The sequence below is a fragment of the Anopheles ziemanni genome, chromosome 2 (assembly GCF_943734765.1).
Source record: "Anopheles ziemanni chromosome 2, idAnoZiCoDA_A2_x.2, whole genome shotgun sequence".
In the NCBI taxonomy this organism is placed as follows: Eukaryota; Metazoa; Arthropoda; class Insecta; order Diptera; family Culicidae; genus Anopheles; species Anopheles ziemanni.
In genome coordinates this window covers 53,942,360-53,967,865 of record NC_080705.1, presented here as the reverse complement: position 1 = coordinate 53,967,865, position 25,506 = coordinate 53,942,360, and the positions used below count along the sequence as shown (strand labels likewise).

The following is a 25,506-nucleotide window of genomic DNA, read 5'->3' as shown; positions in this document are numbered from 1 at the left end:
TATTTTGTTTTCCATTTATTTAATCTGAATTGATTATACGTACCAAAACCTATGTATACACTTTTAGTTTTATTATTTATTAAAAAATATAAAAAAGTGGTTGTGCTTTTCCGTTTTTGGTAGCATTCTTCTAAATGAACAATGAACCTGCCCGGTAAACAAAATAGATAAGAAGATCGTCAACATGCAGTCACGAAGGTCAGCGCGAAGAAATACTTTTAACTGCGTCACGCACACATAGCGCACTAAAAGCGTAGAAAGATAATGGACATTTGACCGTATCAAACGAGCGCTCTCTTCCAACATTAGAACCCAAAGCGAACACAGTCGAAAACAAGTGGCGAACCGCGCCGCACAATGGTGACAGAAAACAGGCAAGTATTGATCGAAACTGCTCCACATCGATTAGAGGCTGCGTACAAGGATATCTTCACCGAGGGAGCTTTGGAGTTTTTAGCGCAGCTGGTGACCGAATTCGATCCGGAAGTCGAACGGGTTCGTTAGACCGGAAGGTAAATGGACCCTGTTTACGGTATGTCGCTTATCAAAGATATTACGTGTTTATTTTGCGTACAGGTTTTGCAGAACCGTATCCAACGTAGACTGCAGTTGGAGCAAGATAGCTGGACTCCGGAGTTTCGGAATGACAGTGCGGCTTTGGATTGGACCATCGACGAGTTGCCGGAGCGGTTGCGCAATCGGAAACTCGATCTGGGAGACGTAAGCCCGGCGAATACGGTTCATTTCATCGATTGTCTATATGCCAATGTGCAGGGAATTCAGGTGCGAAGATAAAAAAGTATCTGATCATTCGAAAGATTTTATAATATTGTTTTGTCTCTTAAGGTTGATTTTGACGACGGGCACTGTCCAACTTGGCGTAATACGGTGCAAGGCATATACAATGTGACGAAAGCCGTGCATGGCACACTGCCGGGTGCTCCGGCAGACGTACAATCTTTCCCAATACTGATGCTACGACCAAGGGCGTTTAATATGATCGAACATCACTGTATCGTGAATGGAAAGGAAGTGATCGGACCACTATTTGATTTTGCCATCCTTATGTACCACAACGCTCGCACGATGGCTAGCTTTGGAATTGGGCCCTATTTTTATCTTTCCAAGGTAGTATAGCATCATGTCAATAAATATAATAATACTTTAACGTTTGAATTTTCTATTTTCAGATTGAAGACCCAACCGAAACCCAGTTGTGGAACAAAATCTTCACCTGGACAGAACATCAGCTGGGTATACCAAAGGGTGCGATCAAGGCTTGTGTGTTGATTGAAAACATACTCTCCGCTTTCCGCATGGAGGACATACTGCACTCGATTAAGGAGCACGCGATCGGTTTGAACTGTGGCATATGGGATTATTGTGCAAGTATCATAGCCAAGTTTGGCATGCGGAAAGAGTTTCTGCTTCCAGATCGCAACAAGTATGTTAATATGGGACAACCGTTCTTGAGGAATTACATGCGCATGCTGATCAACATTTGTCACAAGCGAGGTGCTTTAGCGACTGGTGGCATGGCGGCCAAGGTGTTACCGTTTGGTAAAGAAAAACCGGTACAGTAAGTAATTTCTTGGACTGTTTTACCAATCACATGTACTAAATGTAAAAAATCGTTATAGAAGCGATGAAGAAATCATTGCTAATGTTAAATTGGCCAAATCGGTTGAAATAGATGCCGGTGTTGATGGATTCATGATCTACGATCTGCGAATGGTGGAAGCAATCAATGAACTATGGGACCAGAAAAGCCATTCCAACAATCAGCTTATAGTGTTGCCAAACATAAGTCAAGTAACTGCTGGAAGTTTGCTGCAAATTCCAAAGGGAGGTGTGACCATCGCTGGTCTTAAGTAAGGAGTATCTTTTCTAAATTCACAGCTGAACAATCTTAATCTGATATTTCGATCATCGTTCATTTTAGCAACAATATTACGGTGGCGTTATTGTTCATCTATCACTGGCTTACCGGAAGTGGCGTGTTCTTTTTGAATGGAGCCGTTGAGGATTCTGCCACAGCCGAAATCTCACGTTCGCAGCTATGGCAATGGATTCGTATGGGAGCACTTATTGAGGACAAGGAAAGTACAATTGTAACGCGCCAACTGGTGTACAAGATGCTGGATCAAATCATTTCAGCTGCTTATAGATCGTGGTGCATAACACCAGCGGATCGGAAGCGTTTACTGTCGTCTAAGTTCATGCTGTTGGATATTATTTCATCTAGAAACTACATACAGTTTATAACGACTTACCTGAATGACAGTCATAAGTTTCGAACATTGCATAATAAAAATGATGGGCTGATGGCAAAGCTTTAAAAACACGTGGGGATAACTTATGCCATTCTATTCCCCTGAGGTGAGTGGTTTAACTTCTGTTTAGTCCCCAAGTAGGGCACAGTAGGGATGCCCATGGCGCCGGCATTACGAATGGCTGACCACCGATCTATAATACAATGTCTTTCCGTCACCCAAACTCTCTTCGATGGGAGACCTTGTCCCATCACATGTTGTATCATTGAAAAAAAGGCCGCAAGTGGTTTGAGCACGATTTAAAATTATCTTCAAAAACTTGGACAATTTTAACCATTCACCATCAATGCTGTCACTTTCACAATGCAGCCAAATTATGCTGTCAGTTGAGCGTTTCCTTCGCCTGATATACCTGTGCATGTTGATCCACCTTATGCCTTTAGTTTTGACGTTAGGTATTTTGACAGATCGCTTTTTCTTATTTTTATTCGCGTGTGCGAATGCTTGGTTGTACCATTCGGTTTGTGGTGGATTTTTCCATATTTTCAAAACATTCAACCAGGTAAATCGATGTAAAGTGCGTTTTCCAACTATTTGCTACTCGTACATTACAGTCGTCGGCTTCGCTAGTGCACGGATTTGTGAACGCTCGATTTGTTGAGTGTGATTCTATGTGAAAACTGTGGATAAAAGCTGCTGCTAACTTTCTCCGACAAGCTAGTTATTTGCATTGATTGAGTGTTACTGCAAAGCCTATCATCTTATCAAGCTGTTACCAGATCTACAACGCCACCGATAAGATGGAGCACATCAATACACCAAAGGTAAGGCCGGAACTTTGTTTGGCAACGTTGCATGCGATATACCATGACATTAAAGCGCTCTGATAAGAAGAAAGGGTTTGTGCGATGTAAGAGCATCTTGTAGTTTTGTCCAAATCCTGCATCCTTGCTGCAGTGCATGGCAGCATAAAATGCATGAGAGATGAAATCAAACGGAAATAGATTATCGATCCATGCAGCATGATTGCTGACGTGCTAATTGCTGCCCACGGTGGAATGGATGCCCGACTCGCTCGCACTGTACTCATACAGCTGTTGAAAACCTGTTTTAACTGTATCGTGTTGCAATTTGTTGTTTGTTGCCTATACGATGCAAGTTTGCGGAAATTCTGGAATTCTTCGATTGCAGGTAATTACAAAATGCGACTTTTTTCCTGATCATTTTTCTTTGGCCCGCTGACGAAAAGACAACTGTTGCTTGCTGTACTATAAGCAAGGATGGAAAAAAATGATTCATAAAACGGATGTCCTACGGTGAGAAAGTTCTAGTGAATAGATTGAGCATACTCTTTATGTTTCAACAAAAACCAAATTGCCTAAGTTTCTATTATAACAATTGTCACCATGCTAGAAATTTAACTAAACCAAAATGAGATTCCTTCACCCTAGAACACCCTTGTTTTGGACGATATTCCAGGTGCGGTCACCTGTCGGAATATCCTTATTATTTTCAAGTCTCCAGCAACATGGACCATCAACGTAATCCTTTTTTCTTTTATACTATGACCTTACTCTGCTCCTTCAAGATCACTCTGAGCTCATCTAAAGTGAAGCTCCTACTCTTTGTTTTAGTCAGTACCAGGAAAATTAAGGTAGAAGATAGCAACTCGATTCATTCGTTAATTTTATCTATGTCAGGACAAAATAAAATTTCGCTTTGATATTGAAGGATTTTTTCGGTTATCAAACCGCGCAGAAGTTTATCAATCGATACACGGCAGACTCAATTGTATTTTATATTTGGTTTGCCTAACTGATTCCCTAACTGTTATGTATTTTCTAATCCCGTATTGAGTGTCCTTTGCTTGCTATTTTCCTGTTTTCTCTTATCATTGCACCCCAAATTCCCCTATCACCACAACCAGTTCGCCATTGGAGTCTGTACGTTGCGATTGATTGCTATCAATGTTATTGAAGATCCCGCTGTAATAAATTTCAATTGAATTTCACGGCACCGGATTGATTTGCATGCACTGCAGTTAATATTATGGATTGCTGCATTTGTTTATTAAAGAGAAGAGCAAATGAATCGAAATGTTGTATTAGATGATCATTGCCTGCTGGCTAATCAGCACAACTTTTATTGAATGTCCTTAAAGATAATCACCACAATTCATTAAATTATATATAAAAAAAACTTAAACAGCGAGCCAGATGCACCAAACGATAATTTATAGTTTTTAGATAAGGCGATATATAACTTTTGTTGAAATAGATTTTAAAATTACCTGGAAATACGGGGCATCAATGATTTACAATAATATTTCAGATTTTCCAAGCCATGATAAGTTAGTCAGAATTTATTGGGGGTTAAATTGTTCGTCTTGCTTTTGTATTAGTTACTGAGAAGCTGACTTTTTCTTGAGTGTGTTCTTTTGTTTTGAATTTGCGAAAAAATAGATTGATTGTGTGCTATATTTAATTTAATTTTCCCAGTATATATTTTCATATTTCGAATAAATATTCAAGAGTGAACAATGTGTGTCTTCATTGATTTTTCAATTAAGTTGTATCCCTTTTCTGGGGTAGTTATTTAGTTAGGTGAGAACATGTCGGTTTCCCTACACTTTTCTATCGATATTTGGCTTATTAAATCAGTGGAATACGTTTAAAAGTTCTATCATAAACCGTAATTGCAAATGTTGAAAAACCTCTTCAGAAAAAGTCTAAATAGTGTCAGGTTTTATTTGTTACTGTGACCAGCGGTGCATAATTGTACGCTGTCCTCGCGTGCTCATAACTCTAACAAATTCAATTATATAACCCGGTGTCTGGTTAGTACGCACGTCATGTTCCACAAACATTGCGGCCGGAAAAGTTCTCTTGGTCGATACTGAGTTGGCTGCTTGTCGCCACCCTCGCCACAACATTGCCAAATCGACTGGCACAAATAATGAGACCACGTAGTGCTGGACTGCAGATGCATTTCGAGTTGCAGCAAAATCAAATGTAGTTGCATTCTCAAAATAAGGAGAAAAAGAGAGCGTGTGGCCGATATGACCGAACTTCAGAGAGAAACATTTATTTGCTTGGCCTTGACCTTCCCGATTACATACATTCAAAATTTATGGCACGCGACTTAACACAAAGTAAGTGACGCTTTCCTGAAAAAAAACATTAAAAAACATTATCAAATAAAGTACATTCCACCAGTTCGCTGTATTTTTTTCCATTTACTTTTGACATTGCGTGAAATGCAATTCGTTCGGAATGGTACCGACTGACCACAAAGCATGCAATAAATTACTTGACCTATATTCGAATTGAAAAACGCCCAGAATCATGAGAAAGATCGCCGGGCACACAAATCGAACGGTTCGAAATCATTCTTTACGATCGTTGCTATCACGATGGCACGATGGTCAGGATTTTCCTGCACGTGACCGTACCTTACTCTCCAGTTCGGAGGACACGGAAAAAAGCATGCGCTTTTCAACACCAGTTTTTTTTCCTCCAATGAACGGAATAGCAGAAGGTTTAAATTTTCTATTGGTCACATCTTCCAGTTTTTCTAACTGGGCAGTTACGGCCAAATTTGTTTAAAAAAAAGTCTTCTTTTGTTCTTCAAATAAAACGCACCTCTAGTTATACCCTTAAGGGTAGACGTTATTTAAAAAACATTAAGTCTCATTTAATCATAACTGTCGTAAACTGTTCAATACATATTTTATCTATTCGTAACAATCTTAGTAGTATGTATGAAATTTGTCTCGGACTTTACTATTAACGAAACGAATCCAGAAGCCTTCGGGATATGTCTGATGTTTTCACGAGAGCAGTGAAGGCAACCACGAGCAAAGTAGTATACATACGTTGTATATAAACAGAGAGAAGCCCGAAGCGTGGTGGCAGCGAATAAGATAGGTCAATGCTAGGAGAGCTGCTGAAGAACATCCTGCAGGAGCAGTTGGTATCCTTGTTCCCAACGTCCGCCCAACACGGAGAATGCGAGAGCGAACAATAGTTGGTACTGGCATGGCAGGTCCCTCTAGGACCGCGTCGGGATGTACCACGGCGTGTCTCGGTGAGCGGGAGAATCAGACGGGCCAGTTTTTCTCGTGCGAGCCTCCCAAATCCAGCACGACGTACGATTGCAGTTTACGTGCTGGGTGCTGCGGTCTTCCCGCATTGGGAACCTTTTCAGTGCGCGTTTTCCATCGCACCACGTTCGGTCGGTACGGCTTCCCAGGGCTCTGATACCTGGATCTGAAATTCTGACGCAAAGCTTCGGTAAACTAAAACACCATATTCCGATATGTAATCACTTCGGTGGTCGAGTGAGGTGTGGAGTAAGGCTTTTTTGGGGGGGGGTAGAGATAGCTGAAAAGCAAATCAAGCGCGGGGAGATGGATTAGATAATTTTCCCGCCCGCCACAAAAAAGGGCCATTGGCCCGCAACGTCGTCCCGTGCGTGGGTGCGTGTGTGTTGGTGTGTATCGTTGAAGGTTGTCGAGTGTCCCGAGCAGCGCTCGGAGAAGTTTGTTTGTCGCAGGACAGTAGCCTTGATAGGTCGCCGCCGTGTTTACATACAGAGGAATCGATTTTCCGAAACGGCCGATTAGCGTCGGGAGGCGCGCAGGGTGCGGTAATATGTTTTGCTTCGAACACCGATCTCCCGAGACACCCGCGACATCGGCGACAGTGGTTAATTAACGTTTCGTATTGCCGTTCCGTGGCGTTTTTGTTCCGAGTTCCGTGGTAGAAAACAACGTGGCGTGTAGAGCAAGTTTAATCAGCCCGAAACAGATAAAGGAAAGTTCCACCGAGTGAGACGCTAATAAGCAAGTAAAAGTTGTAATAAGGAGCCGCGTTCTGTTCTCCTTGGCAACCGAATTGCAATGGCGGAACCGGAGCCAGTGTCCCCGTCGGAGTCGTCGTTCAAGCAGAACTTCGACCTGGTGACACCCGAGTTCGAGCAGGACCCAAAGTTGCTCTGGGGCGTTCCGGTGCCACCGTTCGTGTCGGATAAGGTGGTGACGTGGGTTGAGGAAAACTTTCCGCATCAACCGCCGCCGGCGATCGAGTTCCGTGGTCATAATGTCTTGAAAAAGGTAAATAAATCGTTCTGCAAACTTAGGAGTCAAGCTGCTCGGTTTACAACAACCAAAACGGGAGAATAGCTCAACTGGAAAGCAGCCCTTAAGAGGGACTTTTGGCTTTATGTGATACTATAGAATCGCATTACAATCTTTGTAAAAATATATCCTTTTATTTCAAGCGTTTACCTTTTATAAATATATATTTGTTTTGTCCAACTCTATTGAAACACTTTATTCATGCTCGATGGGATCGGACACTCTGCGGTACAGAATCCGACCGTTCTTATCGCTCGACAGAGGTTTTATCGGTTATTTTATGTCCACAAAACGCTAGTTAGGTGCTAGTTTATGGATACCCGGTTGGCATTCCGACCCATGAAATCCTGTTTTATACCGACGGGAGCTATTTGTAGGCCGTGTTTGAACGTGAGTGCTCCATAATATCCACCGTGTGATTTCTTTGCCAAGTAAAATATTGCTCTATGTCATACATGTTTGCTATCGAAGATATATATATTTTGTAAAAGGATAAATGTATATTGACTGGTTGGATTTTAATGTTGCTCCTTCAATACGTGGTACTAGAATGGTTGACGAGATCTATTTCCTGCTAATGGAACGCTCAGCTGGTCCTGCGTTGGCGTGATTGTAAAATAAAAGGAACCGATCCGACAAATTTAATATTCAAGATTAGACCCATTGAAAGGAAATGGATCCATCGCCGCTGGAGCCGTTCCTTTTCCTTCCTAGGAACCTCGTTCTCCAATGAATGGCCCTCAGCTGTCGCTGTTATTTCAACGTAATGAATTTACCATTCCCCCTCGGCAGGACGTTTGTAACCTTATCCGCGTTGCTCCGTACTAGTCCGATGACGGCATTTGTGCGCTAAATAGACGATTTGGGTTCGGCTTGGGGCAGACAATCGGGTCACATTCCGCCCAAACCGTGCGAAATTCAAAGACGTCTTTCCTTTGAAGCTGTGAAGAGAAAACAGAATAAATCGTACGTCCGTGGCGGCAACTTGCGTTGGGGTTTTTGTTTTCCATTTTCAAGTTCATATATGAAGCAATTCCACTTGAACTCACAACCCATGCAAGCTTATTTAAATAATGCTTATGTAAGACGTGTCTGTGCGTTTTTATTGGGTTGATAATTTCTTCGCATGCATACGTATAACCCATGGAAATATACTGTAGGTGGAGTAGACAAGTTGGAATGCTAAGTGGAACAGAGCGAAAGCAATCGTCAGAACATTCATATCGAGTTGAGCGTCCATCGAACGATGTTTGGTATTTCAGAAAAAGGGCAAATACTTTCATCGTTTCTTTATCTATTCTATACGAAGTTATTTTCTTTCGGTTGACCTGGAAAGAACAGTACAGAAGATGGACAAAGAAAACGATTACTTTCGATAAAGGGTAACTTATCAATGTTGTTCCTTTTTATTTAGACAGTAATGAAAGTAATCAACTTAAAGTGTATAATTCTAAAACAGTAATTTAACATTTCTCAGATTAAGAGTGTTCTGTACATATAATTTTATTACATATTACGTTACTGTACATATAATATTATTTATTTAAACTGGGGCCTCCACACTTTGGTTGAGTCATTCAGATTGTAGCTATCCTTATTTTTCATCAAGCAGTTCACATAGTTAGGTTCGTATTTCAATTTTCTTTTTTAACAGATATGCTGTAATCCAAGGGATAAACTTTAATATTTTATTTGAAATTTACTAGTAAGTAAAGTTTCAACATTTTTCTATTTCAAAGTTATTTCTGCATTTTTCTTCTGCTGAAAGGGGTAAAAATGCTTAAGCTTACACTAACTAAAAACAATTATCATTTTTTCCTGTTTCCTAAGAGGGTTATTTCAAAAGCAATGAATCATTCACAGCTTAATAAACTTTCAATTGTTTACTTTTATTCTTACCTTTTACAACTTGCATCACCTTAAAGTAGAAATTGAAAAACCCAGCTTAACTATCTTATCAAAGAAAAGAAGCAATTTCTTTCACTGCGTTTTGACAAATCCTTGGCTTTTAAAAAGCTAGCGTTTTTTTGCAGAGTAACGATAATTTTACAGCCCTGCGTTCTGGTGGCTGAACGGGATGCTTTTCACTTCACGGAAGGATTAATTGTAACGCAAATGGTTGCAGAGTTCCGCAGGACGCGCTGGGCCGCCCTAATACATTCGGAGAAAACCCGCTTTCACCTGTTTCACGTTTTACGTGGAGGGTAAATCCATTGGGATTGGTTTTATTAGCTTGGGACTGTCTACCTTTACTTTTCATTTGTTTTCCTTTGGTAAGGCTACTTACCCTTTTATGCTAGTTTGTTATGGTGCTAGATCATTCTTTATACAAATTTTACTTATAAATGATGAATTTGGAGAAGGTTGTAATAAGCAATGAATGCAATCTCTAAACTTTCCATATTTTTACAGATTTTTATCCACTCTGATAATCAAACAAAAATGTCTAATCTACTATGGTGTTGAACTTTTTTTATTGTTCACACACTCACTCAGAACGGACGGTCTCTAAACTTTCCATCTTTTTACAGATTTTTATCCACTCTGACAATCAAACAAAAATGTCTAATCCACTATGATGTTGAACTTGTTTTTTTTTGTTCATACACTCGTAGAACAGCTGGAAAATTGAGTTAAAAAAAGAAGCGAAACAGAGAGCATTATGAATAACAAAGTTTTCTGCGGCCTTTAGAGCCTCTGAAACATTCGCCGTCAAAGCCGTCGTTTCGCTGGTTTGAGATCAAAACGAAACGATCCCCAAAAGAGAAAACAACAACAGCCAAACCAATCCGTTTGTGCTGTGTGGCCTGCAGGAGTTATTTTGTCCTGTTGTTGTTTCCGTTTGGCCAACAGCGTCATCCCTTTGCCACTTTACAGACCTTCAAAACAAGGCAGACCGGCGTCCAAAACGGAATGCTTGGTCCGGTCCGGGTGGTTCATAAAAAATTCAGCTCATGTGCAAACTGGATGGCGCTTTCCCGAGCGCAGGGCGTTAATATTATTGCTTGTTGATCCTTCTCGTAAAGTTTTTTTTCTTTTTCTCCTTAACTTGCGCTTCTTGTACCTGTGGACTTAAGTTAATTTCCAGCAACATTCCGCGTTTGTGTTTGCCCAACTGAGATTACATTTTCGGAAGCGAACGGAGTTGTTTGGCTTTATGTTTCTTTTCAATTAACCACATTTTCTGGCCGTATGTGGACGACGTCACACTAATCAACAGGAATATTTCGCACCATCATTATTGTGTAAGGCGATTCGGATATCGCTTGGCCTTTTTGTTTTCACAGGAGCTTACAGCGGATTTGCAAGAAGGAATAATGATGGGTCGAAGTTGGATAATAAATTAAGAACCCAACAAGGAGGTGGAACGCCATTCTTATCGCCTTACCGTTGGCTGGAACTCTTCCTCCGAATCGCATGCCAAGATGTGCTTGATCATTCCTGCATGGAAACGGGAACCACATATTTACGTCATACCTGGTTTCCTCGTGAAGAAGAAAAACGGAATCGTTCTGTAGCGCACGTGTCATGTAATATACGTCCGGAATGACATTCACGCAAAGGGCCGGTGATATCGAACAGTGCCAATGGTCCAGGGTATGGCGTCAGGCTGGTGTGTAGCACCAGTTCATACATTTTCCGCCCAACTTGCCTTCCCCAAGTTGCCCCGTAATGATACTTTGTACGATTGTTGCCGTTGTTGTGCCTGGTGCTTATCACCTCCGTTGGGTGTTGGCAATAACAGAGTTAGTTGTGCAAAATAAAAATAAACGAACCATTGTTGGTGGAGCGAACCCGTAAAACGCTTGGAAAGGGAGGGCGTAAGTTAAGCGGCCTTTTTCTTGAATGCCACTTGGAATGAGGTATCGTATTGTTTTAATGCTGTAGACCCATGAGGATGATTGTTTACTATCGCCCCGCTTTCGAGCACATGTGTACGAATTAGTGTCGACATCGTAAGAACATAAACGTGCGTATTCATGGTATGTTGGGTTAAATAAAATAGTCGCGTCCTTCAGCTTTACCGCGAGAGATTGAATTGATTAACACTGGAACTACCGGACCAGTAATTTTGACTGGTCAGGTACTGTTTTCAATAACATTTATTTTTTAAGGGTGAACAATTCTACCAAATGTTAATGCATTACTTTCACACACACACACACACATCCAATGCAATGTTTATTCTTTTTTATCTTTTGAACATAAATCGCGGTAATGCTTTTTGCGTCAAAATTGCGGTAGTACTAGTGTTAATAGACTTATTTTCTTCAAACATTTTTTTTATTTCGTTCTTTTTGTTATTTTTACAAATTGTGAATGTCATGTGTCTAAATTGGATATCATTAATATTTCTAAGACAAGCTGTTTATAATTACCTGCAAACCCTTCTTAAATTGATTAAATACTGGGAAAATGCATTTGGTGATGATAAACTTCCGTTTTATTTATGTTCAGTTTTATCTACCAATGGAATACATTTTATAATCTCGTTTATGGCTCACAGAGTTTGCTTTTGCGCTGCGATTGAATGTTACTCTTATCGTTGCTATTCAATACAAGTCTTCGTAAACTTGATAAATATGTAATAATGTAATAAATGTAAATAATGTAATAATTAAATTAATTTCCACAAAAAAATCACTTGAAGTATCTCAGCTAAAGTTGATTTTATGATAGTTATTTAGAAATGTTAGAGTACCGTTTATTTCACATGTCATAAACATAATCAACATAGTTTTCTTTGCCTAAAACATCATTGATAAAGTTGTAATGTGGCTAATGGAAGAATTACTTTGGAAGTGATTGTGAAACATTACATTAAATGTGGAAAATTACTCGTAACTATAATAATCACTTTACCTACACTCCATCGCATAATTAAATTAGCTATTCCTAATCCGTCACCAAATTGGTATAGATTTAAGCTATCTGCGGCGTCAGCTGCTACGGTGTTAATGAACCGTTCCCCACATTGTCGCCACTCCGTGTGAGCAGCATGAATAATCCAAAGTTAAACATGAGCATCCGCGTCAATCGTAGACCCCGATTTGGGTGCAACGTGGGAGGGTGGCGTTGGTTGTTAATTGCAGATGATGGACGATTTTCCGGTCTGCTGACGTCTGATCGTTGGTTACGTTTCACTTCCGATCAGTCCATCGAAAATCTCCTTCTTTTCAGATCGAAAACGTCCGCATGATTGACAGATACAACAGCAAAAATCCAACCGTTGGAGTGCTCTACCTTACGGCAACGCATCTCATATTCGTCGACCCAGATGCCAACAAGGAGACGTGGGTAAGATTGTCCTTTCTTTCGTTTGCGGCATAGGAGAGGGCAGCAATTTGCATATAACTTGTTCTCAAGCGTATATAAGTCAAAGATCAAGCGTAACAAGAAGAAGGATTCCACTTCAAATTTCTATCCCTTTATTATATCGCTTTGCGAGTAGGAATGTGGTATGATGCCAGTTCCTGTTCTGTTTCGTGTTGAAATAACAACTATGATGTAAATTAAATTTGTTTGGTTCGAATCTCATTTGTACGTTGTATAGAACTTTTTTACTAATTGAGTATGTTACTGTATCCAAACAAATTTTTCATTTGTGTATTGTATTCATTTGTTTTTCAAATATACAATTTTTATATCTCTGTAAATCTTTTGAAACAAACGTGAACTCCAACAAAATTCGGTGTGTTAACGTTTTATTAATTATTGTTTTGCTGTTAGTTGAAGATTTTTTTCTTGACTTAGATACCAAATGTAAATAGTAAATAATTGTGTTTGTTGATGTCTGATTAACTGAACTACTTATTACTTAAAACTTACTTTAACTTACTTAACTTAAAAATAAAAAAAAAGTTCTATCCGGTTGTAGGCCATCTTTAAAAAACGCCGCAAATTGAGATATATGAAATGAAATTGGTCATTAATTGATGTGAAACAAAAAATCGTTAATCTTAAAATACCTACTGTTAGTTGGTTTGGTAAGCTTTTCAGAGCTGTCGTAGAATTCGAAACAAGAAAGGGCTATCGTTAGAAAGGCTATCGTTAGAAAGTACATTTTATGTACTAAGTTATAAAGTATGGCACCCACCTGTTTTCATTGGTTAGTTTTGAATTATCGCGCTTGGGGGATTAATCAAATTTTGAAACATACACCATTTTTAACGATATTTTGGTTTTGCTCGAAGAAAAAAAACAAATGCACGCTTGGTATTGGGTCCGGTTATGCGTGAGGAACGGAACCTAAACAATCGAGAGCAAATTTAATTAGTCAAAGCGATATTCATCTTCCAAGGCGAAATGGAAAGTTATTTATACAAAGTTTACAAACACTCCTCCCAATTTTCCTGCACCCCTTGATTATCGTGATAGGAGCTATTGTGGAGGTTTGTGAAGATTACAGATTATTGCAATACACCTGGGATGCTGCTGAATCATCTGATTAAGCATGTTTGGAATAACCAATGCGCCAATTTGTCGCATGCTCACTCTTGCCTGAGCTTACACTACGTTAACCAAAAATCCAACGTGAACGTGTCAACGTAGGAACACGTTCTCTCCGTATTCCCTGGGGGCATAAATATGCGACCATGCCATTGCGCTTGACTTCCCGAATACTGCAGAGGAGGCATAGCTCTAGAAATAGGTCGCCAAGAATTGTTAGATAGACAGTTTCCTGGTTTTTCATGTGTGCTTATTAAATTTACTTGTAAACAAACCAAACCCTCCAACCTCTCTTTGTGGCGACACGGGGACAAATGCCTATCGGTCACTTATCAAATTGTTTTACTTTGTCGAATAGGTCCTTTACATGCACATAGCGAATGTGGAGAAGCTGCCCCTGAGCACTACGGGGTCACCGCTGTTGATCCGCTGCAAGACGTTCCTCTCCATCACGTTCGTCATTCCGAAGGAGCGCGAGTGCCATGACGTCTACACAACGCTGACCAAGCTGTATCAACCGGTGCACATCAAGAGTCTGTACTGCTTCCACTACACCACCGCTACGAAGGATCTGCCGAAGGCGACCGGCTGGGACTACTTCAAGCTGGAGAACGAGTTCCGGCGAATGCGCGTCCCAAACGAGCAGTGGAGTGCCTGCACGCTCAATCAGAACTACGAGCTGTGCGACACATACCCGCAGCAGATCTACGTCCCCGCCGATGCCAACACACAGATCCTGCTCGGCAGCTCGCGGTTCCGCTCGAAGGGTCGGCTGCCAGCGCTCACCTATTTGCACGCGAACAAGGCCTCAATCTGCCGCTGCAGCCAGCCATTGTCCGGGTTCAGTGCACGCTGCCTCGAAGACGAGCAGATGCTGGAGACGGTGCGGAAAACGAACCCGAACTGCAACTTCATGTACGTGGTGGATACGCGACCCAGGGTAAGGAGTAGGACGAAGGGTGCGTTTTCTTCAAGTACCGTTCAGTGGTGTGAACTTTCTTTTTTACGCTTTCCGACCAGATTAACGCCATGGCAAACCGGGCGGCCGGCAAGGGGTACGAGAACGAGGCGAACTACGAGAACATCAAGTTCCAATTTCTCGGCATTGAAAACATCCACACGATGCGCACCAGCCTGCAGAAGCTGATGGAGTGTAAGTGTTTGCCAATGGAATAGTATCCTTGCCAAAAAGTGAACGAACAGAAAACCTGTTAGCATGAGGAATCATCGGGCCGGGGTCGAGTCGGGGGAGAATTCATTCCTTGTGGGGCTGGTGTGATTTATTGGTTCGCAAGTCGACGGCGCGTGAAAGCTCTTTCGCGAGACGACGGCTCCTTTATCGTGATGAGCATATATCGTTACCGTGAGCTCACGTTGTTTACTTCTGTATCCTTACCTTCCGTCTGTCCTCTTTCTCGCCGCCAGGCTGCGAACAAAAGTCGCCCACGATGAGTGGATTTCTAAGTGCTCTGGAATCTTCCGGCTGGCTGAAACACATCCGATCGATACTGGATACGTCCTGGTAAGTGCTGGAAGAGATGTCGGGTGACCCGCCGAACCGTAGCGTACGGAGTGAAATTAACGAGCGATACTGGTGCGGGGTAGGTTGGGTTATTGCTTACTGCTCCTTTGGGGGTGAGAGATAGAGAGGCTAGAAAAGGCGTCATTACACACCCGGCTGTTAAGAGACATCTGTTCTACGGCCATTAACTGGGCCATGGGCATGATGAGCCCTAAGAATACTTAAGGTGAAAATCACCCGACGTTAATTGATCGTTTGTGTTGCCTCCTTAATAAGGATATGTTTTCAACGTATAACTATCGGGTTTTACTGCAGTACTTATAATGAGATTCAAGAATTCAATGTTTTGTCATAATTTTCGTTCATGTTTATATTATTGAAACCTTAACATTGTTACGTCCGTACGATCAAAGCAAAACAAATCATAAAAATATGATCATAGCGTTCTTAATCGCCGTGCAACCAAAAGAAACCATCTTCACTCCAAAATGGTGTAATTGGCTGTCAATCAATGCGATTTTTTCACTGCGTACGGCAAAGTGTTAATTATTACAGGAAAATTATTAATATTTTTAACATTTGAGTACCAGTGTTTTATTCAACCATAAGATATCTCGTGCACATTTTATCTGCCTTATTAATATAATAAAAACTCTGTTATAAGTGATTTTGTTTAGAATAACAACTCTTGTTAGAGATTTACATCTGACTTAATAATTATTAGAATCTTTTAACGATTATTAGAATCTTTTAGTGAATTATTTATAAGCGTAAAATGAGTTATAAGTCGCCACCGAGAGTTAAATCCTTAACAGGGATTCGAATCCAAAAAGAGCGAATGAGTGGGTGTAAGAGTTGCTAGTCGCCACATAGATTTAAATCAAGGAATCGGATTCGAAAGAGGAATTGTAATCGCAACAAGATGCAAAAACATCATTTGCATCTTGCACTTTCTTTCTAGTTGATTTATTATTTTAATAATTACTCTTATGGCATTTGAGTCGCTGTTTAAGATTCGAATCCTCATTTGAGAATCCGATCCTTCATTGAGATTCGCATCTCTAAATAGAATTTGAATTCCTAAATGAGATTCGATTCCTTGTACGGGTTCTTTTTCTCACTCTTGGGATTCGTATCTCTTCTTCGGACTCGAATCTTTCCGTGGGATCCAAATCGCTGTGGCGACTAGCTTCTTTTCCACTTACTCATTGACTCTTTCTGGATATGGAATCCCTGTTAAGGATTCTAGTAAAAAATGAGTCACAAAAACTATCCGTGAGAATTAAAATCAATCAATTCAATAGGAAGTTAAAATTTTCACGAATTTTATTGGCAAATTTGTTTCGATTTTTGAATTAAAAATCCCATTCCAGAAATGTTGGGTATTGTTTTGGATACGCAGATAAGATTAGTCTCATGTTACTCATGTTGAAAATCACAAATTTCATTATTTGGAGATTGTTTTTAGCTAATTATTGACGTTATTCTACGTCCGATTTTGAATTTCAATGTATGTTTTAGTTTCATCGCGAACGCCGTCGATAAAGGGATCTCCGTAGTGGTGCATTGTTCGGATGGATGGGATCGTACGGCACAAGTGTGTTCGTTGGCCGCGCTCATGCTGGATCCATACTACAGAACTATTAAAGGATTTCAGGTAGTTCTTTGAAAAGCATTTGGTTAAGCACCTCCGTTTTAAACATATTTACGTTGTGCGTACTTATTTACAGGCACTGATAGAAAAAGATTGGTTGGCTTTCGGGCACAAGTTCAGCGACCGCTGCGGCCACATCCAGAACGACCCGAAGGAGGTGTCTCCCGTATTTACGCAGCTGCTCGAATGTACCTGGCAGTTGATGCAGCAGCGCAACGATGCGTTCGAGTTCAACGAGCGGTTCCTATTGATCCTGCACGATCACGTCATGTCCTGCCAGTACGGTACGTTCGTTGGCAACTGCGAGAAGGATCGGCTCGATCTGCGGCTGGCGGAGAAAACCTTCTCACTTTGGGGCTACATGTCCAACCACCTGAACGAATACATCAACCCACTGTATCGGCCAGAGATGGACGAAACGATCAAGCCAAATCTGGCACCGCAGAATATCAAATTCTGGCGCGGCATGTACAGCCGGTTCGAGAGCGGCATCCACCCGCGGGAACCTCTGGAGGATCTGCTGATCGCTAGCAAGGACCATTGCACCTCGCTCGAGGACCACGTGCAGCACCTGACGAAGCGCATTAACAGCTTCAAGAACATGCTGTCGAAGTCGGCGAAACGGCTGCAGGGAGGCAGTGCCGCGCTTCAGTCACGCTACGGTCCCGCCGATACGAGGGGTCCGCCGATTGAGGTGAACGATAATCGGTACAACTACGACCGGAAGCTGAGCGAGCTGTCGGCGGCGGACGATGACCATCCGCTGAAAACGAGTGATTTCTCTTTCTCTAATCTTTCGGTAAGTCAAAGTGTGGGTGGTTATGGGTTTTGCAATTCGAATTATTTTTGCAAACGCTTATCGTATCGTATTTTTCGTCCAGATCTCAGAGTACAATAGCGAAGTGGAAAAGGTTAACGATGACATTAACTCCGTTGCTGTCGAGTGGAAGTCCCTTCGCTCGGTTGTAAACTGCCCGACCTGCTCGATACCGTTTGATCAGATCACAAAAAAGGTAATATTCCCCATCAATCCTGTCGGTTGATCGGTTCGGAGAACAACCAATTGGAAATAGTATATTTATTTAAATCACAAATTACGGCATCCTTTCAGAATCACTGTTGGAAATGTGGCGAGGTATACTGCGGTCGGTGCATCGACAAAACACTGCCGCTGCCAGGTCACGATAGCGGTAACCCGGTACCGGTCTGTCGCCAGTGTTTTCGGATCGTGCAACAAGTTAGCCCCTAGAGGAGTTCGTTCGGACATTCCCTAGATGAACTGAGGCGAGCGGTATCCTTTAGTTTTGATTCGTGATACATTTAAGCTAGAGAAACATTATCTGCACAACAATGCGAGGCTAAGGGTTGGGTTGTTAGTGTTTGGTTTTGGGGAACGAAAAAAAACTGGGCTCAAATTGGAAGCGATCGTGAAATGTTATCACTTTTTTATCTTAATTATTGCGAAAACCAAAGCTTAAGCAAAAACAAATGCAAAAAAAGGATGACCTATCGATGGAAGCTGAAAGTAATTGGTACGAATAGCGTATCGAGAGAGTCGATTTGTGACGATAATTCATACCCAGCGAAGGACTGTCAATATTAGATGTTAGAAACGTTAGTTGTTCAAAAGCAAACTACTACTACAGTCAAGATAATTGAAACCCAACATGGAAGCAACGAGAAAATACTAGGAAGCTTTACGATAAGAAAAATGTGACATTAACAGTCGAATCTAAAATTATACTGAAAAATATGTACAGACAATTTGGGACTACCTTCCATGATCCTAGCGTGATCCATGATAATCTGAACCATACAAAATTACAATATGCGCTTTGGCATGGGTAGGACATGGGCTTCGAATGTGACCACCCACTAGCTGGGAGGGCAGGCTTTAAGAAAGGATTATACATTGGGAAGAAATGAATAGTCTTCTGTTGCGCAACAACACAAGTTTAGAAAATAGCTCCTTTCATATATAAACGCGCACATCATGTTGGGCGGTGGAACGCCGATGGTAAAGATTATGTGATTTCATGCTTGAGATATTTCCATCGACTGCTGTTTCATCTTCTAAGTATATTAATTGTTTTCCCCTTGCAAGCATCACAATGCAGTGCGGACGCTTAGTTTTAATCCTTGTTGACAGTATTTGCTTTTGCACGTGCGGATAAACGTACAAAAAAAGGGAAAACCTAAAGTTCAGTGTCAGGCAACGGCACACTAATCCAATGTAAACTATATGTATATGGTGAGTGAAAACATGAAATGACCTGTTGCTCTCAAGTTAGCTAAATATGTTTAATATGCAAAACAATGAAATAAATCAAATAAAAATATACACAAACCAAGGATATTCGCCAAAATATGGTTGAGTCCTTTTACATTTTTTTTTTGTTTCGATGACAACATTCGTCAAAGAAAATGACAAGACTTTCGTGCATGCATTTTCTTCAGTTGGAGTTTGGAGTGCCGTTTTCTATTGGTAACCTTTTTTGGAAGTCTTTTGTGGAATATCGCACGATCTTGCCCGACCATATAAATATTACGTACAACCGTTTCATTGCAGAAGGATGTGAAAACACCCAAAATTAGGGCACGAGCCGTCCAAAACAACTTACATAAAACATTCAACTATCCCACCTAGTATCGTCTTATCACGTTGTACCCTTTCCAAAACATTGACCAGTTTTGGACGCGAGTTGTACCCTTTCCAAACGCGTGCCAGTTGTGGAAGGGAGTAGAGTGAATCCGTAATAAATACGAGTCGCTCGTTGAGAAATTAAACCAAACGATATCGCGAATCCAACACCGACGTAGGATAATTTTAAAGGATTTAGTATAAATTAAGCAATATTAAAATGATTGTGGTAAGTGTTCTTTTTCGTAATTAATGTCTATGATTCTTATAGGATATTCGAAAAAAAAATGCACTAACAATCTGCTTCTTTTTCATAGATATTTTACAGCGTAGCACTACTCACGATGTTGCAACTCTCCTATTCAGTCGAAGTCTCTGGATCGTCGCTAGTTAACCATTCGCCGTTGGCTGCACCAGGGCACTCAAGTGCGACGCAAACACTTCCACTTATCCCGAACGAACCGACCGATATTGCCTCCGTCGATCTGCTCGGCCGAAAGATCTTCATACCGGTCTTCAACCAACGGAAAAAGTACAACAAACGGCGACGTGTGCAAAAGCGCGCGCCAGTCCGAGCGCCGCCCGCTGGACGCTCGTGGCCAACCAGTTAGTGAGCACGTGCGAATAGTGCATCAAAATTGGTTCGACCGCCGGTATCGGTCCGGAGATCGAGCGGAAAGGTGTTACGGTACGATTTACGCCGTTCTGTTGGTGAATAGTTATTTAATATTTGCACTAGCCGTTGTGTTGTTGTGACATAGTTTATTTGTAAAGAAATAAACAACAGGCTGCACATGATCAGTGTTTACTGATGTTACTAGTTCAAGGACTTAGAAGTGAAACAATAATTTATTCTCAGCACTGGATTATCTCGTTCTTACACATTTGTCATAATCTTAGGAGAGATTTGTAAGGCAAATACAATTCTAAACTTTGGCATATAACTGTGAAGCGTTTAACGTTTGTTTTATTGCTTAACCTCTTTCGCGTCCAGATTTTGGTATCGAAACATGCGTCCTCCCATTAGCATATTTTTAATGAGCCAATGGGTTAGCACCATGCCGGAGGATTGACAAAATTCCGTGCGTTCCTGGAAGAATTTGATGCATGTTTTTTTTCCTTTTTCGCATCTGTTTTATTTATAAACACAATTTCATGTTTGGCTTTCCAATCTCGACACTGTCCTATCTTGTCCTTGGTTCAATCGGTCACTGATGATTAAGGGTTTTTGGGGCGTCTGTTTACACAGAACGTGTAAATCGAGCAACATCTGCTGTGGCGCGGGGAGGTGAGAACGAATGCCGGATCCGGATCCGTTAACATATAGTTGTCGATCAGATAGGAACCAATTTTTGGACGCAAATTCGTTCCTGTGCGCCTGCCGAAATGGCGTCAATCGGCGGGGAATGAATGAGGACAGGGAGAGTTAACGTACACCTTTATTTTTGTATTCATTTGAACCATGCCGCTAACAACTGCGCCGTGTGTTTCCAGAACATGTTGTGCAAATATGTTTGAACACTGAACAGTTTTGTGGACACGCGTTTCAATCGCCAGGAAAAGTCATCGGAAGCTAAACGAATCTTATTCGCACATTTTAATAGCGATGTTAGATGATGCGATAAGTGTATCTTATTAATATAGGAGTCCTAATAGTACCAGTTTGAAAGCAGAAGTGTTTCATGTTTTGGCAGTGCAAATATCATCAAAATCAGTTTCTTTTACCCTACCTGGATGTTTGGATTTTCATTGATGAAAAAACTGCATACCACCAGATTTGCATGTAACGCAGATAGCAATGTGTTCATGCATACCTAACTTTTTTTTTTAACTTTAAGTGCGATGTTACGTTCGATGCCTTACTTTAGTGCAGTTTTATCTTTGCACTTTCTTCACCTGTAAGTGATTTTCTTGCTTACTTTTCAATGTAGCAATTTTCTGTTAGTTAAAGATATTTAAGTTACGCATTTAATTAGGATTGGTGTGAATTCACTTTTTACAATAGTTTTTATTCAAATATCCAGCCACTCATTTAAATTTGGTTTTATCATGCTTTCGGTAGATTTGGTCTAAAATATTCATTAAAATAATTATATATGAAAAGTAAAAGAGAGGGATGTGTGGTACTTGGCCGGTTAGGCGATCGCAGGCGCCGCATGCTTCTGTTGCTGACAATGGACGTCTAGCGATTTCTGTGAAATCCAAGCGCAGTGTTCCCCCAGTCAGACTACTCGATCGGCGTGCTGGTTTCCTCATTATATCATACATATGGATAGGATACATGTGGACGCAGCCTCTGTGGCTGCTTGTATAAAGAGGCTTAAACCATCCACCAATCCTGGTCCCGACGGTATTCAAGCGATTGTGTTGATCCGTTGTTGTGACGTTATTGGCCCTATACTGGCGAACATATTTAATGCGTCTCTGCAAGCTGCAATTTGTGATGCCCATTCACAAAACAGGGGACCGCTCTTGTGCGGCCAATTACCGTGGTGTTACGTCGCTCTGTGCCTTACACCTTTTACCACTGTTTAGCGCGATGGCCAAGGCGTTTAGTGACACCGTCCAAAACATTGATACGATCGCCGGAGCTATTAAGACAGCGCGAGCGCCGTTTAGCAACTCTATCCAAAGCATTAAGAAGATGACAGACCCTTCTAAGATAATGGGAGCACCCTTTGCGCGTTGACCGCACCCATTAGACCGTTCGCCGCACCTTTTAGCGGCAGTCATTTTTCCGAGCCTTTTGTGAGCGCTTTTGTTCAAAGAGTCGATTGCTGGTGGATGCTTCATTTCGTGGTTTGAATTTTCCGTTACGTATCAATATTTTCGCATATTTTTTGTTTAGCTGGAAAGTTCTTTAAAATGTCTCGGGAAATTCTTTCTGAAAATTGTAAATGAAAATATTAATTTCCACAAAGAGCTTTAATATTTATTTTCATAAAGGTCGCCTTTTCATCGCGCTAAACAGTGGTAAAAGGTGTATCGAAGGTATTCGAACTTCTGGTATACGACGCCATTATGAGAGCTTCTTCTAGTTATATCAGTCCATCTCAACATGGGTTCGTTCCAAGGCGGTCGACTACTACAAATCTCACCGAATTCGTCAGCTATTGTAAGCGTAGTCTGGATTCCGGCACCCAGGTTGACGCAATCTACTTGGGCATCAAGGCTGCCTTTGACACCGTATCCCACAATATCCTGCTGGCAAAGTTAGCCAAAATCGGCTTTACGGATAACTTGGTGAGTTGGATTCAATCCTTTCTCAATGGCCGGTCGTGCCGTGTTAAGGTCCGCTCATGCCTGTCCCGGAGTATATCGTGCACTTCAGGAGTCCCCCAGGGTAGCAACCTTGGGCCGCTGCTGTTTTTGTTATTCGTCAACGATGCGGCGTTGCTACTGCACGACCAGAAGGTCCTATTTTTTGCCGATGACGTCAAGCTGTATGGTGCAGTTAAGGATCTTGACGATTGCAGCCGCCTTCAACAGGCCCTGACCGCTTTTAGTGTTTGGTGTAATTGTAATGCGTTATCCCTGTCTATCGATAAGTGTCGTGTTCTGTCGTTCGTTAGATCTAGGGTCCAAGTCTCGTGTGACTACCATGTGGACAATTGCGTGTTGGAGCGCTCGGAAACAATCTGTGGTCTTGGCGTGTTACTTGACAAGCGTCTCAGCTTTAGGCCGCACATGGAGAATGTTTTGAGTAAGGGCAATCAGCTATTAGGTTTAATTTTTCGTTTGACCAAGGAATTTCGAGACCCGCTTACTATTAAGGCTTTGTATTCTTCAATTGTGCGTCCTGTACTAGAATACGCTAGTGTTGTATGGTGTCCCTCAGCCACCATTTGGTCCCAACGGATTGAAAGCATCCAACGAAAAGCAACACGCTATGCCATTAGGCTACTTCCTTGGAGGGCAGGGGACACCCTCCCCTCGTACGATGCCAGGTGTCTGTTTCTCGGCATACAACAGTTGTGTTCACGCCGTAAGTCGGCTCAATGCCTCTGCATAGCAGGATTAATCAATAATTACATCGATGCGCCTAACTTTCTGAATGAGATCCATTTTTCAGCGCCATCAAGAATGCTTCGGCCTCGACATTTTCTAAGGGAAAGGCATTTTCGCACAAATTTCGGACAATCAGAACCAATCAATGCCATGACCGCAGTTTTTAATGAGAACTCAGACCTCTTTAGCTTTGAAATGTCCCAAGTAACTTTAGCTTTGAAATGTTCCGTGACTCTCTGCGTGCGCGTTTTGCCTAGTTTTGTTATATAATTCATAAGTGTTCATGTAGACTAATAATGTCCGATGGACCCAATAAATAAATAAACATAAACATGAATAGCTGCGTCAGGTTACTGACATTCATCCAGTTATGATCGTTCTCGTGCTCGACACTTCCGTTACGTTGATCATGCATTTAAGCTTTTCGAATGATGATTCGCGGGCGGGCTCTACTTAGTTAGAACCTCATTTATTTGTTTTGAAATAAGCATCATATTCAATTTGTTTTAGAATATGCATAATGTAATGAAGTTACATCGAGCATTTGATCTAAATATTGTTTCTTGGGTAATTCTTCCACATTGTCTGCACTTTCGTGTATCATAAGTACTGAAATCAATGGATGATTGCATAGAATTGATTACACATTAGTGGATTTATGTCTAACCACAGCCACGCGTTTAAAATTAAGGAAGCTTGGTAGGTTATTAATGAAACTGTAAGTAGATAGTTAGGTACTGTAGGAATTGAAGGCCAAATGGTGTTTCTACATAGTTATCCATTCATATTCCAAGATGAAATAAACAAAACTAGCCTCATATTTTTCAAAAAAAAAAAAAAGAAATGTAAAAGATAACAATAAGCAAATACGTTTCTTTATACTTGGTCCTTATTAACGATTTAATTCCGCAGTATTTTAGAATTAGTCACTGAGAAGGAAATAAAGAATTCCCAGTAGCGACTTGTCTGTAAACAATGTTTCTCGAATGCAGGTCGCACTGGAGCTCTTGGAACAAGGACCTGGCAAGGCATTGAAGGCGCGGCTCTAATGAGCCTGACCTATGCATCGATACTTCCAAGTAGTGTTTCTTGTCTTCTTTTTCATCCCTTGCCCGGCCAGTTCCACCTCCTCCTATGGCAACGGCCGTAGGCTTCGCATGCATCCCAACATGCAACGCAGCGAGGCTGTTGACGACGGTAAAACGCTCGTGCCTCGGATGAGCGCACGAACGGAACCAGTTCTGTGCAGTTCCAGAAACCATCAGCTGCCATCAGCGAACGGGGCGCAATGTTTGCGCACCGCGGCTTCAGCGGGCTTCCTCGGCAGGGGGCATGTACGTCAATTCGGCGTTCTATCGCTCAATTTGCCGCTTCACGCCCGCCCGCGTAGAACTACTCTCGCGGGCGCAGGTTGACGTGTGACTTTTGTCACACCGGAGCGTGAGTCAACGCAATTGGTAGGGTGGTCATATAAATGCTGCCGCCAACCGATCGCTCGCTAATAGTGCGGTGCGAGATACGGAACCGAGACGAGGGACCTAGTGAGCAGCGATTGATCGCGGTGTCGTGTTAGGAATCGACTTGTTATTGAATATTATTATCTAAATACTCCACGCGTCTATCCACAATGTTGCAGCGTTTTGTACAGAATTTGAATGTGGTATGTGTCATTTACGCGGAATCTTCGGAAGAGTCGTTTCCGTAAAGCAACGACGGCGCAGTGAGACGACTGGTTTATTTTAATAAATTGTGTGTTTGTTTTCTTCCAGGTAGCCGCCTCGCTAGTTCTGATACTGTTTGGAACGCTTTGCAGCAGCTATG

At 41.6% G+C, this 25,506-nt stretch overlaps 2 protein-coding genes across 3 annotated transcripts; both read left to right on the top strand.

Annotated features, from left to right (window-relative positions):
- Window positions 1–357: 357 nt before the first annotated feature.
- On the top strand, window positions 358–2,339 carry LOC131281394 (malate synthase-like). Its single transcript, XM_058310723.1, has 6 exons — window positions 358–495; window positions 577–783; window positions 847–1,128; window positions 1,191–1,579; window positions 1,641–1,871; window positions 1,943–2,339. The coding sequence occupies exons 1-6, from the start codon at window positions 358–360 to the stop codon at window positions 2,337–2,339; spliced, it is 1,644 nt and encodes a 547-aa protein (XP_058166706.1).
- A 575-nt stretch (window positions 2,340–2,914) lies between these two features.
- On the top strand, window positions 2,915–18,426 carry LOC131282241 (myotubularin-related protein 8). Of its 2 annotated transcripts, XM_058311655.1 has the most exons (9): window positions 2,915–3,097; window positions 12,592–12,708; window positions 14,219–14,800; window positions 14,881–15,013; window positions 15,286–15,382; window positions 16,904–17,039; window positions 17,113–17,835; window positions 17,918–18,049; window positions 18,148–18,426. In XM_058311655.1, the coding sequence occupies exons 1-9, from the start codon at window positions 3,074–3,076 to the stop codon at window positions 18,283–18,285; spliced, it is 2,082 nt and encodes a 693-aa protein (XP_058167638.1). In that variant the 5' UTR covers window positions 2,915–3,073; the 3' UTR covers window positions 18,286–18,426. The 2 variants fall into 2 exon arrangements, with proteins under 2 accessions (XP_058167638.1, XP_058167646.1); XM_058311663.1 differs by lacking the exon at window positions 12,592–12,708.
- Window positions 18,427–25,506: the final 7,080 nt, after the last annotated feature.

Excerpts from the sequence above, each read along its gene's own strand:
- LOC131282241 (XM_058311655.1), top strand. The coding sequence starts at position 3,074 with ATGGAGCACATCAATACACCAAAG. Across the intron at positions 12,709-14,218 it reads ATGCCAACAAGGAGACGTGG|GTCCTTTACATGCACATAGC; the intron begins GTAAGATTGTCC and ends TTTGTCGAATAG. Across the intron at positions 15,383-16,903 it reads TCGATACTGGATACGTCCTG|TTTCATCGCGAACGCCGTCG; the intron begins GTAAGTGCTGGA and ends TGTATGTTTTAG.
- LOC131281394 (XM_058310723.1), top strand. The coding sequence starts at position 358 with ATGGTGACAGAAAACAGGCAAGTATTGATCGAAACTGCTCCACATCGA. Across the intron at positions 784-846 it reads CCAATGTGCAGGGAATTCAG|GTTGATTTTGACGACGGGCA; the intron begins GTGCGAAGATAA and ends TTGTCTCTTAAG. Across the intron at positions 1,872-1,942 it reads GTGACCATCGCTGGTCTTAA|CAACAATATTACGGTGGCGT; the intron begins GTAAGGAGTATC and ends CGTTCATTTTAG.